Here is a 16617-nt window from a genome sequence, read left to right as displayed (position 1 = left end):
AAAAGTTGAAGTGTGCTATGAAGATAACGTTTCAACTCTTCAGAAAAAACAATGTTTCTTTTTATTCGGCAATTTAATTCAACAATATATACTGTCCATTCAAAAATAAAAAACACAATTAAACTAAGCAATTAGAGAAGAGCCTCCCATTGAATAATTACTGCATGGATGATTATTTTATGCAGATGACGTCTCTGCTGAAACTAACAAACATTTGGAAGATAAGAAGGTAAACAAGACAAGTCTGATGTTTATAGTGAACTCACAATTTTGAAGTGCAAACTCTAGATATGAGTTTTTGTCAGCGTAGGTCTATGTAATCTGCTCTGCATTGTTTGAAGCTGTAACTATTGCAACATGACAGAATGATCTTGACCAACTCAACAGTATTTCTAGTTTTGAGTTTCTTCCAAATATCACTATGTTGAGAATTAATTTTATTTACCTCATTTGTACTGTACCAGAGCTTCTTCCCTCAGAGAGTGAAGACACCTGCCTGAGGAAAGAAGCCTGTGGAAGCATCAGATTAGATTAGACCAGATTAGACCAGATTAGCTGTCATAAGACATAGCTTGGTGGTGGGTGATCCTACAGGGGGATGTTGTACTTTTCTGTTGCCAGATTTCTAAAGCTGATTTTGTTCAGATCATCACCACACAAGTCAAACGCTGGTCCTCTGGTCATGGAGGATACAGGCTGGGAGGAGAACCTAGGGAGAGAATCTGGCAGGGCTACAGGATGAGTTAGAGGGAAAACTACAGGAGGACCCAGAAGATGACCTAAGGGATGAGACATACAGTAGGTTAAGCCAGATGAGGAGGGTGAGGTGGAGGCTGGAGGGAAGTCTGGGGACCAATTACAGGGTGGGGCTGGGAAAAACTTGGGGTAGGACAATGTACAGGAAACTAGGAAGAACTTGAGAAATAATTAGGGGCTAAAGATAATGAGAGAGAGAAGGAGTTAAAATGAGAGTAAAAGAGAGAGTTAGTCATGAAGGCAAGAGGTGTATGAGGAGGAGACGTGGGCGTGGAGCCTGGAGAGGAGCTGCTGGAGAAGAAGATTGGTGCTGGGACCTGCTGGACCAGTTGAAGTTTGGTTCGAGGAAAGCTGTCCAAGTGAAGCAGTGTCCAACTTAAGAACAGAAACATTTAAACCTGGTTTAACTTGTCTATTATTATCTATTAGCATGCCTAATAAATGAACAAATGAGGAATTGATTGTAAAATGGTTAAAATGACAGCACAATGCTGGCAGCAATTAATCAGCAGGTGTCTGTAAATGATTTCACAGCAAATGTGGCACATTTTTCATTTACAGTAGTTCTACATGATGAAAAAAGGTACAGTGCTGTTAATGTCAGAGATACTGATATTCAAATTTTAAAACAGTTTTTATAGCACTGAACCTCCAACATAGCATTAAAGCAGCATAGTCGTGTGTGTGTCTTGAGATGACTTTTGTTGTGATTTGGTGCTATATAAATAAACTGAATTTGCTTCTTATTGGCTGAACATACATGATCCAGGTAATCAGCAGTGGGTAGGGCAGATTGGAAAACAAGCACGAAGTATTGGACACCCCTGTGGTAAACAATGTTACCTACCAGAAGTTCTGCCAGTTAAAATGGATGGACCTCTGACCTTTTGTTGCTGACATAGGACTTAGATACCCATCCTCAAAAGTCGGACTGAAATAGATACATTCCAAAAGGCTTCCTCAGTAAAGAGCAAGTTTTGCCTAATCCATTTTTAAACAAAAACTGTACTACACATCTAAATACTATTATGTTTATAACCCTGTTTTTATGCTTTCATCCTGCCTGAACTTAGATTCAGACCATGGATCAGTCATGGGCAGTCGTCTACAAACCCAGGGTTGGTGGTATGATTTTCTCCCTGATTCTTTGCCACATGTCAAAGTGTCCCTGGATGAAGACACTGAACCACAAATCCATGGCGCCTAAAATGCAGCAGCCTGTCCACAAAGTATTTCCCCATGGGGATTAATAAAGTATCAATTATTTTTATTATTATTATTAAAGAGGCCACTGGTGTTTTCAGGAAAGCAGAAACATCTGTAAACTTTTTTCTTCCCTCCAGTTTGTTCCTCTTCATTTTGAAATGTAATTTCCTGCCTGATCAAGACACATCAAAAAACACAATGTGGTTTTGAACAAAGTTAAATGTTTCTGTGTAAAAAAAAAAGAAAGAAAAAAATCCTACAGTCATCAACAATGCTCTGAAAAAAAAAGCTGTTTAGTAGTGGTATTAGAGGGTGAGTAGCTAAAGCTCTTCTCCGGAGGGAAACAGCACAACAGTTAATAACGCATGCATGATGCACTAAAGCTATCTATCTCAGATCAACACTGCAAAAAAAATGTATCACTTCACAAACCTCACAACACTAACAACAGGCAGTGTTCACATCATTATTTGTTTCAAGCAGCTTTTTGCTTACAGCTTTTAGCATAAACCAATATGTAATTAGAACAAAAATAAGGACAAACTCCTAATGGCTTCAGGCTTGTAGCACTAACATCACATGACATGAAGACATTTGAGAAACTCAGGTAACAGGTAACTGACCACATGGACAGCCTGCAGCTTGCACACTAGGCACACATTGGTGGAGAATGCTGTGGTTTTTCCTATGTTCAGGACCTTCTTACTTCCTTCTTACCTTCTCTAATACTGATTTCCACTTCAACTCAGAAACCTGACAAGACTCAAAACTCCTGTTGTTAACACATGTTGGATGTATTGACAATAGTAGGCATGATACCGACATCTGATAGAGAGATTTGGAGAATGGTAGTACAACAACAACTATTTCAAAGTCAGTACTTTTAATATTAAAATGCACTGACATTCAGTAACTATTTTTATTTGGGCATCTGTGCAGCTGCCCGCTTTTTCTTGGCTTTACGGTAACTCGGCGGCCTTCGACTTGGCCGTATATGACCGTCATTACGGTAAGTGCGGGCGCCTCACTGTGTCAAGCATGGCGCTGTCCTGTTCGAGGCTGTGTAGCCAGGTGTCTGTGACCCGACTGGGTGGCTTCAGGACAAACAGGACAATAAATATCCTTTATTCTCCCTACGTGTTCTGCCAGTCCGGGTATGTCTAAAGCTCCTTAAAGTTAACATTACTTGTAGACACATCTGTGTTGAAGCCGTGCTGAGCTGCTCAGCTAGCTGCCTGTCTGACTAACGCTAACAGCTCTGTCTGTTAACAAACATGTCAACAAACATGGCAATCATCGAGAAATGTGAAGCATTTCCTTTGTTTTTGAGTTAGGACTCTCATAGTGCCTTTGCTCTTCTTCTCTCGGTTTAACGTTACTCATATTAACCTCGTTTCCAGGTTCCCTGTGTGTAGACGGGACTCATCGTCCAAAGTTAGACAAGGCATTGGTCGATATCTCCAGTGGGCAAATAGCAAATATGAAGGTTTCCTCAAGAGGAAGTTTCCCCGCTTTTATCAGCTGTACCACACTTTTACGGAAGGTAAGCACACTGTTAACTTGCATCATCATATTAATATACACGTCTACATTAATTTATACTGTCTATTTATGGTAAGGCAGCATTTGCCATGACATTTGAGTTGCCAGGCTGTGGAAAATCCCCCTCCAACACTTCAATTTGTAGAGGTGTCCCCTTGAGTCTATCAGGCCTGCAGCTGTAAGTGTTAGTAACCCTTTAATAAAGGGTTATTTAAGTTTGGCCCACTTAAGGATGAAATTTAAGATGTGCAAAGTTTCCAAATAGTTGAAGTGTGCTATGAAGATAACACACTTCAGACAAACCAATGCAATTTAATTGGCAATACAATAACAAATGTTCATTAATAAGTTGACAATTCTGAGTGATCGTCATTGTCTTATTCCAGGAGTTCCGACATGCAAAATAAGTGAGAATGATAAAAGCAAAGATGATGTCAGATGGAGTAAAGTATCAGGATTTGTAAACGCGAAAGCACCTTGTGGGGATTTCTCGTTTGACATCGTTTATAAATAACATCACATGCGTACGTCTTGATTAAATGACGAAGCCAAACTGCTGACAAATCTCCATGCTTGATTACACAGCATGAAAATGAAGAGACAAAAGGAGAACCATTTCATTTATATTTTTCAAAAATTGATAGAAAAATGTATTATTATACATTATACAGTGCAGTTGTTGTGTTCCTGTGTAACCATAAAAGATCAGGTCAGGAGTCTTGTTAAAAAAGTTACTGTGTAACCTGCCTTCGAGCAGATTGCGCTTCACCCCCACATACTCCTTAGGCACATACCACCTTTCTAAATAGGCAGGTGTGAGTGGAAAAATGTTAATGCCTCTTTGTCTTCTGTACAAGTATAAAAAAGGCCCGTGGGAGACTTCCAGAGCAGCAGCACTTGCAATCCAAAGCTCTTTGTGATTGTAACTATTGCTCCCTTGCAAGCATTTCATTCATTTTCTTGAAGTTAGATTCCAGTCTCAGTGTACTCTGTCCATTGTTTATGTATTATTTTATTAATTTACTTTCCCTAATAAAAAACAGACTAAATATGATGAACATGCTACTCCAGCTTCTCCCTGTACCGTAGTTCTGTGGTCTTGGTTGACAATCCAGAGCTTCAATCTCCAGCTATTGCTAACTTTAGTCCACCACAAACGGTTTACTGAGCTGTGGCTACCTGCCCTTCTCCCCTTTCAAGCCACAACACCAAGTTCTAGAGCCACTGTTGAAGTGAGCTTACAAAACCTGATCGATATGTGTGTATTCATCATTCATTTAGATGTGGTGGCGTCAGACTAGAATGTGTTATAATATTACACAATACTTATACACGAAGAATGTAGGCCTATGTCGGTTTCAGTAGTTCCTAAAGAATATTTGTTGTCATAATTACAGTGATAAACACTTGGTTGAGACTGTGGGATGATCAGACCAGGGTTATTTAATTATTTTGTCTGATAACTTATTGTTGGAATTAATCAAAGCTATTTCCATTTATAGCTTTAACATTGTAAACATGTCATTGTCTTATTCCAGGATTTAAGTTATTGTTTCAAGATGCCAAAGATGTGAGGATGATAAAAGCAAAGATGATGTCAGGTGGAGTAAAGTTCCAGGATTTGCCCTACAGGGAGATGGAGAAACTCCGACAGGTGGGTGTCTTTACAGAGTGAGCCTCACCACACTTAGTTATAGCTCTGTATAGATAGAACTTTCACAATGAGTTGAATAATCAAGCTGTCCGTCCTGAGAAAATAAATCTACTATTTCTGTAATGTGATAATCTGGTAAGTATTTTTTTTATCAGCAGAAATTTCTGAAGGTTGAAGCTTAAATTAGAGGTCTGAGCTACAGCTGCAGATTTTGCAATGGGATCGAGAACAATAATTAAGTGATGCAGGGATTTTAATCTACTTATGTTTGTCTCAATTTGTCTCTGTGATTGCACTGTGATGCTTTTTGTCATTTTAAAATTTTACTCCTGTGACATTTGTTTTACAGGTTCGCAGAGACTTGATCAAGGCCGTTCCGCTGGTGATGATATCTATCCCTCCTTTTGCCAACTACCTGGTTTTTGTCTTGATGTAAGTTCCCTTATCTTTAATATCTTTTCATTTTAGTTGACACCCTTTGATTCATATTTAGTAAAGCGTTCTGAAATTCTTGACAGTAATTTTCATTTGTGTCCTTGTAATAATACATTGTGTCCTACAATGTATTTGATCTTCCCTCCTGTTCTGTCCCTGTTGACATACATTTTCCCATCACCCTTCTCTCTGCTATCATCCCCTCATTTTTACTGCCAGGTACTTTTTCCCCCGCCAGCTCCTGATACCTCACTTCTGGACTCCCAAGCAGCGGGTGGAGTTTCGGGCAGTGTACCATTCCCTCAGGGCCCGCCACCACTGGCCAGTGCTTAAAGGGCTTGTGGATAAAAGCTACCAGGTCAAAGATGGTCAGCTACAGATTCGCCTGAAGGACCTGTGTACTAAAGTAAGCAATCTTTGTTGAGACACAATAGATTGGATTTGTTTTTCCAATTTTTTTTTTCTCATAAATTGACCGCATATTATCATCATCATCACCATAAACTAAAATGTAACCGTTACCTCAGGATTTGGTTGTACCTGTTCAAACTTAGCCCAGTTATTATGTTTACTAGTGAGTGGCACGGTGGTGTAGTGGTTAGCACCGTGGTTCGAATCCACGGGTCAGCAGGGTGCCTTTCTTTGTGGAGTTTGCATGTTCTCCCTGTGTCAACGTGGGTTCTCTCCGGGTACTCCGGCTTCCTCCCACCTCGAAACACATGCATGTTAGGTTAATTGGTGAAGCTACATAGGTGTAATAGTAATACATTTTTTTTTAGGTTTCTATAAAAAGTTAAAAAGTTAGTACAGTGAATGGAGCTTTGCATTTTCTCCTTATAAATTAGTGAAAACTAGTTTAGAAAAGAAAAAAAACACAATATACTGTACAAATTAGGACACTTTACGCCATCTTGCTGACATCAAACATTGCTGGATACTTCTCTTGTAGAGAAAGTAGTGGATATCTAACTGACTGAATCTGTATCCAGTGGCGCTAGCTGACCTTTGGTACATTTTCAGGTGCAGAATGGAAAAAACCCCAATGTGTCTGAAATCCTTGCTGTTCGGGGCTTGTTTTCTGGACACCCTCTAGGCATAAGGAGGATGAGTGTGGATCACATGGTCAGTAAAACTCTTTTGCTTTCTACTGATATTGTGCAAAAACACTGCTCATTCAGTTTATGTGAAATGCAAATGCATGGTGAGTCAAACACCACTATACTACATCTCGTGTCTCTCTTTGTGATCAGAGACACATCAGTCCACTGCTCTTCCTGACGCCACACCTCCCGGGTTTCCTGATCAGTCAGCGGCTAAACAGCCACGCCCTGGAGCTGCTCCAGCTGGACCGAGCCCTCAGCAGGCTAGGCCCTCACCAGCTGAATGACACTGAACTCAGACAGGTCTGTAGGACTTGACTTTATAACAGAAGCCCTTGGAATTACCTGCATTAATTAATCTTAACAACATTACTGTGCCACCCTCCAATTTTTTTTAAAGCTACATGACCGTCAATGCTCAAAATGCTACAGAATATAGCAAATGTTGTGGACTGATAAAACTCTGTCTTATTGTTTGGAAAAAACACCCCACTACATATGGTGTTTTTACACGTTACGATGCTCCCAACAGGAAGCATCGTGATCTGGATCTGCTTTGCAGCCTCTGGGCCTCGAGTAATGTCAGGGTCACTACTTTTTCCTCCAGCACTGTGAATATTTAACTAGTGTGCTGAATACAGACACATGAGATTAAAATATTTTGTGTTATTAGTTTAGGCGTGTCATTTGTATTCAAGTCATTTGTGAGTGTTAATGCGGATTAATAATGTATAAATCAAATCAGGTGACTCCAAAGGGTTCACATATTTTCCGTGTCACTGCATATGATGGCATTGTGCATTCCCTGATAAGCTGTGTGTTAAAGATACTTCTTTTCTTTTCTTCAGGCTTGTTACTTAAGGGGCCTCAATTCAGACAGTCTTAGTATTAACCAGTGCTATGAGTGGTTGTCCCAGTGGCTTCAGATATCCTCCTCACTGAAAGGTATTTTCATTTTGATGTACATTACTTTGATAAATGTGTGACTTCAGCTTTTTCAAACTGATTTGTGTTTAATTTATTATTTATTAATAATAATATTATTAACATACAATTAGTTTATTATGTGACTAAATTCTGAGGTGTAGGAGGTAAGTTCAAGTCCTAAACACTATTATTACTTTCCTAGAAAGTAATAATGTATTAGAACATGTGTTTTGTATCCGATTATGAGATTGTGAGAAGCATTAAATCATTATTCAATGTGGTATTACAAAGGTCTTAAAAAGTCTTTATTTGAGTATTTTATTTGAACATTGTGAAAACTGTAGAGACCCTGGTGTAAAAACAACAATTTTGTGTTTTACAGGGAGGTTAGAAATACGCTTTTTTTTCTAAAGTCATGGTTTCGGCAGCATTAATCAAATTTAGGACTATAACCATATCACACCCAATGATGGAAAACCAGAAAGGACAACAAGGCCTACTTAAATGAAGGACATTCATAGGTATTGGTATATTTTATTGATTGGACAGCTGCACATGTACAGTATGATGGCTTCTAGGACACTTCAACATGTGGCCATTTCTGTCTGTACTTCTCAGCTGTATATAACAATAAGTCACAGTAGATCTTCAATCAACCTGCAATTAAATCAAAGCCAATAATATGACAGAAAAAACACCTACTCAGTGTGCAGGGGATTTTAAGATGTCGAATTGTTTCTTTAACCCTCTTGACTTAACAGGTCTGCTTTGTCTTAAATTAATTACTATATTTATACCTTGTTTTTTTGTTACTTTTTTTTGCAGATTCCGAGATATCGCTGCTTTTGCACAGCATTGTATTTCTCTCTGCCAACTACCCGAATTGCTCCAGCCGCGGCCAAAAGGAAGCCTGACACAATCTGCTTTTGTGATTATGTTCTCGTTAATGCACTGGGCAACACAACTTCTTAGGAGTTGTCAACATCTCCTTTTTTCAGAGGGGGAAAAAAACCCTGTTATCAATATTATTTTTTAAGTTGTTTTTTTTTTTGTAGAAAAAAAAGGATCCCATTAATTGTAGATGCTGTGGGATTATTGGCCAATTAACATTCATGCTTTAGCTAAAACCTCTCGACTCATTTAAGATGGCAAATGCCATAAAATCTATCCAGTTACTTGACTGTTATTTGGAGAAACAGTGCAGCTGTGATCATGCTTTATACCATACCATGTCTACTTTGGCTTAAATCTTGCTTGACACAGTTTAATTGATATTGATGCACTGAACTATATTTAGTGGGGATGCTGAGATAATATCTCATTGCCTGTCGCTGTATCTTAAGTTTGTTACCACTTTAAGGCACAGACACAGTCATCTGTTTACTTCTGAGCTAACAGACATTACAAAGACACACAGGAGGAGCAGAGACAGTATAATTGCGTAAATGCAGCAGAAGTTTGTGGTCTATTATTCGGACACATTCCACTCATACAAATACAGAGAACAAGCTGTTGTGGACATAATAGATGTTCACATCAAACATGTACTGTATTTTCCTCATACCTCGCTTTGTTTTTTTGCTTTTTCGTTTTTTTACTATGGTAGTTTGCACATGGCAAACTTGAGGATAACAACAGGAGTGTTGTCACAACAAAAAGGAACACAAAGCAGTGGATTGCTTTTATAAGAGGAAAAAATGTTTATGGATCCTAGAGAGATTTTAAGAAAAAAGATAATGCCTCAATTGTAAAGTGCTTGTATGTGTGCTGAGAACGTGAAGCTCTTATTGTAGATGAATATAATTCTCTTTACCCTTTGTGGGATGCAGCCCAGCTGTTACCAACTGTTTAAAAACTGTTGATGGCACTTTATTGTTTACTTGAGAATTTCTCGCTTTAGAGGCTGTAAATGACATTGAAGTTTATCCTGGTAAGATAACACACAAACACAAATTACCACTCAGCCTTTTGCCTGCTTCAGGAAACCTGTAGGAGGATTTAGGTTTTGTGCAGGTGTTCAGTGTAAAGTGTCAAATAGGGAATACGTCTGACATGAGCTGCAACAGTTTCTTCATTTTTTATGATTTGTTCTGCATATGTGAAATTGTCTGCTTGACAATATTTGAACGTGGTGTTGCTGTGGCAATAATAAATACACTGAAACCAAACTGTGTCTAAAATAAATACCTTAATGGTGCATTTCTGTATTTACACTTACAGCAAATTAGGATGTAATTTAAAGTCTTTAATAAAAACTGAAACCGTAAACCAGCAATACATAAACTCAGCATAAGCACAGATCCAGTCTCAGAACAAGAACAAGCAAAGTAAAAGACGTTTAAGTAGAAGAACACAACATTAGAAATGGTGAACAATCTTTTCTTTTACATTCCTACACACAGTTTGGAAGACGAGATAATGTTAAGTGATCCAAGATCAATAGAAGGAAAAACATATTGTTCTGTGTATTGTATCATGACATATAAGATGAATATACTTAAACTCCCAGCAAGTGTGACCTGAACACAGTGAACACAACTTTTGTTCAGGTGTGAAGCTGAATCACATGACTTCATAGCCGCTGCGGATGCCTCTCATCAACAGGCAGGCGAACACAATGCCCATTATCTGAAAGCGAGAGATTATTGGCATTAGCATGAGATATGTATTTGTTTACATTTCCTTAAATCGCCTGCAATAAAAATTTCCTTTCTTGACAATCACCCTATTTAGCAGTTTAAAAGCAGTAAGGAAATGCTGTACTTTAATAAAGTACTTGTAATGTATGTGTAGTTGCTTATAACTATTCTCTGGTGTGTTAGAAACAGTTTGAACACTGGTTATAAATGCTAAATTGTAAGACATAGTAAACATAACTACAATGAGCAATAAAATAGCACATAAATCACATTTTAAAAGGGACACATTACAACAACATTAAAATAATGTAAAAACACACAAAAAACTGTGTGTGAGGGTTAAGTAAAATGAACCATTTAGGAACTATGTGTTCAGTGATGTTTTGTTTCTGATGCAACATTTATCTGTTTACTCAAGTTACATACCTGCAGGAAAGCAATAACAAGAGCTGCAACTATGACCCACTGAATGTTTTTCTTCAGTAAGGCCTCCACAGCGCTACTGCAACCCTGCAGCAAAAAAACAAAACAAAACAAAATAAAACAAGAAAGTTGGTTTCTGTCTGTTTCACTAGTTCATCTGTTTTTTCAATTCATGTTTTATATGTACTGTGCATGAACAAATATATATTCTCTTTCACAGTATGGTTCCACTATTTGGCTTAAAATTTACTACTTGCTTGATTACCAAAGAAAACAGTTATGGAGTCTATGAGAACTTTTCATATGGTTTGACACTCATCTTCAATTGTGGCTTTCAGCTTTCTATTTACTAGTCAGGACTTTCACCGCCATGCATTCATATCTCTGAGCTATTTCAGGTGCCGATACCAATTTGTTGTGTTGTGATACAGCAACCTCCTAACATCACATCTGTGATTAGAATAACTGTGCAAGGCTATTTCTCAAGCAGATAAATAATTGTCATTCATTGCAGTTTGGGGTCAGCGATACCACAGGGTTGTCTAATTTGCATAAACCTGTATGTAAACTATGTGTATCTGCATGTATACACTTATCCATGAAGTCATGTTTCTGTCTAATATTTACTTTTTGTCTAGTTCCGGGTTTGATCTCAACTATATACATGTTTGTTTAGCTAACTTAGTCTGCCGTCATTGGTCACTGCGGGTTTACTGTACCTCCTGATAGACTTTGGCAGAGTCTTTCATGGCCCCGATCCCACAGTTTGTAGTGATGTTCACACAGCACGAGTCAGGCACAGAGTTTCCATCTGACTTGAAGTTTCTCCAGTCAGCAGAACTATTCATACCACAGCATTTCAACTGGACGTGCAAAGGAGTCAAACAGAAAACATTTAACAGTGGACATGCCAGGTCTAAGGCTGTATATGACTAATAAAAGAATATAACTTATGTCAATAGCTGGTGCAAAGAAAATTTATCTCATGCCACGTACCACCAGCCAACAGGATACAGCAGGATATAGCAGTCTTACATAAGCATGTTGTCAGACTAAGTAAACAGTGGGTAGAAGAGTTTACACTGAACTCACATTCTTCTGCAATTCATCCATGGCTTCGTGGAATTCAGAGCTGGTGTTGTAGTTTGAAATCATGTCGGTGAGGCTATCCTGGACAATAGATGAGATCTGGATAGGAAACGCAACAGTATGTAAGTCATATGTAACAGTAAGTAAATCCATGCCACTTGTAGGCGAGATGTATAAACAGAAAGAAAGACCAAATGGTGAATATATTTATATATATATATATATAATATATATACTTTGTTTCTGAAGACATATCCAGTGATTGCTGCAGCAATCTCCACAATGATGATCAGGGAGAGAAGGACGGCAAACTAGAGGAAAGAGAGAAGTTAAAATCCTTAAAGTTAAATAGTTCTGTAAGCTACAGCAGACACACTTTGGACACACAAACACATTTTTGTATGGTAGTTAGTTATGTCAATATTGACATAACGCATTCCCTACCCCTCTACTGTTGCATAGGCCATGCTAATCAACTCCGTTTCAATCACTAATTTATCACATGTACTGCCTTACCCTTACCCTAACCATCACAACAAATTGCCTCACTCTAATCTTTACATAACCAAAACCTAATTCTAATCCTATCCCTTAAATCTAGTCTAAACCACAAAATTGCTCATTAATCACCCTTCTCATTGTAAAGATCAGCTAAATTGTCCTCACTTTGTAAAAATGTCCTTAGTCCAATAGTTAAGCATTCATGCTGGTCCTCACAAAGATAACCATACAAACATATACACACACACTCACACACACAGAAGATATTAATCTCTACCACAACATCCACACATAATTCAACAGTTTGATGATTAACACTGTAGATTACCATGGTGACCATGCAGTAGTTCTCTTTCCATGCTCCACAGCAGCCAAAGAAGGCGATGAAGAAAATCACCACACCCACTGCAATGAGGAGGATGGGAACTCCCGAGGATGATGCATCGCGAATCATTAGGGTGCTGTTAAGTTTCACCTGAGCCAGGATTCCCACCACGACCAATGCTAGGCCACATAACTGCAAGTAAAGAAACAAATTCAATTAAGTGGGATAATTCATGTTTGTTGTTATGTAATAAAAGCATTTCTTCTAATGGTCCTCGTCTATATTGGATAACAACAATTCAAAGCACTAAATTTACTTTTTACAAATTAAATACCTTATTCAAAGGCTGACTGCACCATCTTTATCATTTCTTCCTATAGGATTATGAATGGCATTAAACTCTGTCTACACTACACATACAATATCTCTGTGCTTCTAGCTGAAAAACTCCCCAGTTGGTGTCATCTGTTGTCTAACTTTGTCGAATCTAAAAATAAAGACTTTGCAGGGCATGCTAGCAGACCCAAGCTATATGTTAATGTGAGCTCAATGCTAACATGTCCACAATGATGATGATAAGTGCTGCACACTGCATGCTAACTTTTGCTAACTAGCTTTTCCCCCAGTTAGTTATGAAGTATTTGGTCATAACCCAACCTACTGGACAAATTCTTGACAAGTTGCACAAGTTTAAATACCTTTTAGAAATGTAAGGACTCAAAACCACATACATTTAAACATGTTAAATTACTGCACAATGAGTTTTCAAATTAAATGCAACTTTAAATATTGAATAACATGATCACTTTTTAGTCCGAATCATACGATTCTTTTTTTGCCTCAATTTAAAAGACCTCACTCATACAAAATGAGTAAGCACTAAAGTTAAACAGATAAAAGGAAGTTGCAACAGTATCTGGTTCCTGTATGTGTTGCGAGATGATCAGATCATAAACTGTGTATATTTATGTGCTGCTGTTGTGGGTGGGGTGATGTGCAGTTCATAAGATCTTAGACAAACACTGTGTGGGTAAACTGTTTGACCACGATCATCTAGGACCAACTAGCTCTAAAGCAAATATTCCAGTGAACTGAACATCCTTTACTTATAGGTTAACTGTCAAGCTAAAATGCTAAACATTTCTCAGGTTATGCAAACTGTGTTAAATGACATTTACACATCAAATGACAAGCAAGATTAACTGACAATTATCGCGTCAGCCACATAAACTACTCAGTTTAACTCAAAATAGCTTTTCTTTCAGCATTACATAAATTTGTAGCTCATACATGCTGTGCTAAAATATGTGATGACACACTAGTGAGGGCGTTTAAAGGAGGATGTTACTGGTCAAGTGACGATGAATGTACGGAAAAACTGACCACACATACTTGATACGTGTCATTCACTGTAGTGCTGCAATAAAATGCCATAATAGAGCTACAAAATTAGAGCTGGAATTGATTAGTCAACTAGCCAATAGGTCACAGGAAAGTAAGCAGACTGGGAACTATTTTAACCAGTTAAAAATAATCAAAGAAGTAGTTATAAGATCATATGTAAACCTTTTATAAACTTTCAAACTTACTAAACATCACTGAACAAACACGCTGAAAGGAAGTAGAACAAGATAAAGAAGTGTATATCAAGGTTATTATCAAAGATTCATGAGTAAGCTTTCTGCATTTACTAAGTTGAGCACAGCTGAGTTGCTGTAAACAGATGAACAAATGCTCCAGGAACAGCAGCTCCTGGTCAAACTGGTCTTACTACTTAGTTAACAATAAAAAAGAACTGAAGCATTTTAAGTGAAATTAAAACCAACATTTTATTACTGGAACCGCACCAGCAGCTGTAATGTAAGATGATGTATTTTCAGTCCACTTTATTATGTTATTAATACTAGGCCCTCCCTGCAGCTAAAAACCACTCCGTGTGGGCGCCACCAATGTCAATATTTACATTTGGGTCAAATAGGTGGCTAATTGTTGACCTAGCAAAACATAAAGGAGTGAATTTAGGAGGTAAACAGAGCAAAGACCGTCACATCAAAACCCAGAATACAAGCCAATAAAACTCAACTGAGATAAAAGTTGAAAAAGTGTTTACTTAAGTTTATTGTCCAGGTTTCATTTTGTTGTTTATTAATAAAATAATTAACTTTGGACTGTTAGTTGAACATTGACATGTTCAAAACTGTCTCTTTGGACTTGACTAACTTTGACTAAGTCATTTATGCGGTTTTCTAGCCTATTCTGACAAACTGCTTTATCATCCTCTACTTCCTCATGCTCTCTGTGAATTGTTCATTTTTTTGCCCACGTGCTACAAAGTTTATTGTGCAAACACCAGTGTCTGAATCTTTAGGAAGCACTGTGTCAGGCACTGTGTTGACGGAGGGAAAGAAAACACGTAGATCACGATGAGTCACATGATACTGTTGCACTTTGAAATCTGGTCATAAGATTCACATTCCATCATCACAGCCTCTAAAGCTCTTAACCACATGGTGAAAAAACCCGTTCCAACCAAGGAGCTTTAAGGCTGGTCCAGGATACGATTGCGTTCGTCCATGCATACATTTGCTTGATACAAACGTGTCAGCCAGTCTGCAGGTGACCGTCATAGGTTGTGTTGATCATATGACTTTACAGTCGACTTTACAGTGTATGATTACTTTAAAGTAAGGTAACGAGGACAATTCATGGTCAACGTCACAGGACTGGCAGGAAATGTCATGTCACACATCCAGCTGTGAAAGCATTCCCTCCCCACAAAACTAAAGCTAAAGAAAAAAGATCACACTGGAAAACACAGCCTAGCCTTAGCTCCTGTTGACTTCTTTGTTACTTTCGTTTTGGCCACTGTAAGCCCCCCTTCTCTTCTCAGGATCAGTGTATTGAGGTGTTTTCTACACCAACCTTGCTGCGTCTCTCAGCTCAACACTAGCAGAAGTGTTCGGCTGCTACTTACCCAGAAAATGAAGTTGAAAAAGAAAAGCAGGTACTTCACACATTTCATTCCCCCCTCGACACCCATGGCTGCTGAAGATCGGTTTCCTGGAAAGTAAAAGTCAAATAAACTTAGAAAAAAGTTACATGTTATTCCCCATGTTATTGAGGGCTGCACCTTTATATAAAGACGGTACACCAGCTGTAATGTGAGCAGCAGGACAGAGGAACATCTGAGTCATATCCACAAAGACTAATGCAAGGGGCCGTACGGCTTTACTTTACTTTTTATTACATAGATCCGTGACCCATAAAGCTGCCTTTGTTTGACCTACGTTAATTTAGTTTACAGCTCAGACGGTGGCTCTTATCTATCCACATTATTAGCTACAGGACTTTATCAAAGTTTAAAACCGCACGGTTCTTTGCGATAACAGCAAGCGAGCAGGGGCAGTACTTTAAATCCTTCAAACAGCGGGTCAAAGTGTTGAAATCTGTATGGCCCACTTCATCACATCATGTGGGCCTTAAACATCCACCCTACAAAAGTTTCCAGAAGAAACCGAGTCTTTCCAACACGACCCCGACAGTTAATCATCGCTAGTTTAGTCCACAATAGCAGCTTTGTCCCGGGGTGAATTACATTAACGTTACTCACAGCGTCCGTGAAGGGGCCTGTTAAACTTTAATAACTGAATTAGTCTTAAATAAACACAAACACTGTTTTTTTCCTCATGTACATCGAAAAAGCTGAAGTAATGGTTTACATTAGTCAAAGTTACTTTGTTGTGATTACTAAAGTACGTTAGTTACATGTTGGTTAGCTAGTAAACGTTTAGCGCTCAGCTCAAAACGCTTTCACGGACAGAAACCGTGGAAAAATAAACCCTTCATCTGAGGCCTACCTTTATCTGGAGCTCTTACAGATCCTGCGACGAAGGGGCGAAGACGACGATGTGCTGAATTCAGGGCAGCTCAACTCCTCTCTATCGTTAGCAGTCCCTCCCTCGGCTTCCCACGCCTTTCTCTTCTCGTTTCTCACTGTGCTATTGAACGCACCACCCTGGT

The 16617-nt window shown here is 38.5% G+C and overlaps 2 protein-coding genes across 2 annotated transcripts; one reads left to right on the top strand and one right to left on the bottom strand.

Moving 5' to 3' along the window:
* The first annotated feature begins 2989 nt into the window (after positions 1-2989).
* letmd1 (LETM1 domain containing 1) lies at positions 2990-9302 on the top strand. The gene is made up of 9 exons (XM_026368394.1): positions 2990-3116; positions 3363-3505; positions 5043-5158; positions 5508-5590; positions 5813-5999; positions 6614-6715; positions 6844-6996; positions 7542-7638; positions 8446-9302. Exons 1-9 carry the CDS (start codon positions 3001-3003, stop codon positions 8532-8534), a joined length of 1086 nt encoding a protein of 361 aa, XP_026224179.1. The 5' UTR covers positions 2990-3000; the 3' UTR covers positions 8535-9302.
* A 548-nt stretch (positions 9303-9850) lies between these two features.
* On the bottom strand, positions 9851-16595 carry cd63 (CD63 molecule). The gene is made up of 8 exons (XM_026368395.1): positions 16455-16595; positions 15572-15657; positions 12601-12789; positions 12008-12082; positions 11775-11870; positions 11402-11545; positions 10686-10769; positions 9851-10248 (listed from the first exon to the last, which is right to left on the bottom strand). Exons 2-8 carry the CDS (start codon positions 15635-15637, stop codon positions 10183-10185), a joined length of 720 nt encoding a protein of 239 aa, XP_026224180.1. The 5' UTR covers positions 15638-15657; positions 16455-16595; the 3' UTR covers positions 9851-10182.
* Between the last annotated feature and the right edge of the window lie 22 nt (positions 16596-16617).

This window comes from Anabas testudineus, chromosome 7 (assembly GCF_900324465.2).
Source record: "Anabas testudineus chromosome 7, fAnaTes1.2, whole genome shotgun sequence".
NCBI classification, from domain to species: domain Eukaryota; kingdom Metazoa; phylum Chordata; class Actinopteri; order Anabantiformes; family Anabantidae; genus Anabas; species Anabas testudineus.
The sequence above is the reverse complement of the archived record's forward strand: the minus strand, read 5'-3'. Positions and strand labels throughout refer to the sequence as shown.

Coding starts and splice junctions, on each gene's coding strand:
- cd63 (XM_026368395.1), bottom strand. CDS start 15,637: ATGGGTGTCGAGGGGGGAATGAAATGTGTGAAGTACCTGCTTTTCTTT. Junction 11,546..11,774: donor TGGATGAATTGCAGAAGAAT/GTGAGTTCAGTG, acceptor TTGCACGTCCAG/TTGAAATGCTGTGGTATGAA. Junction 10,249..10,685: donor TTGTTATTGCTTTCCTGCAG/GTATGTAACTTG, acceptor TCTCGCTTTCAG/ATAATGGGCATTGTGTTCGC.
- letmd1 (XM_026368394.1), top strand. CDS start 3,001: ATGGCGCTGTCCTGTTCGAGGCTGTGTAGCCAGGTGTCTGTGACCCGA. Junction 6,000..6,613: donor TGAAGGACCTGTGTACTAAA/GTAAGCAATCTT, acceptor GTACATTTTCAG/GTGCAGAATGGAAAAAACCC. Junction 6,716..6,843: donor GGATGAGTGTGGATCACATG/GTCAGTAAAACT, acceptor CTTTGTGATCAG/AGACACATCAGTCCACTGCT.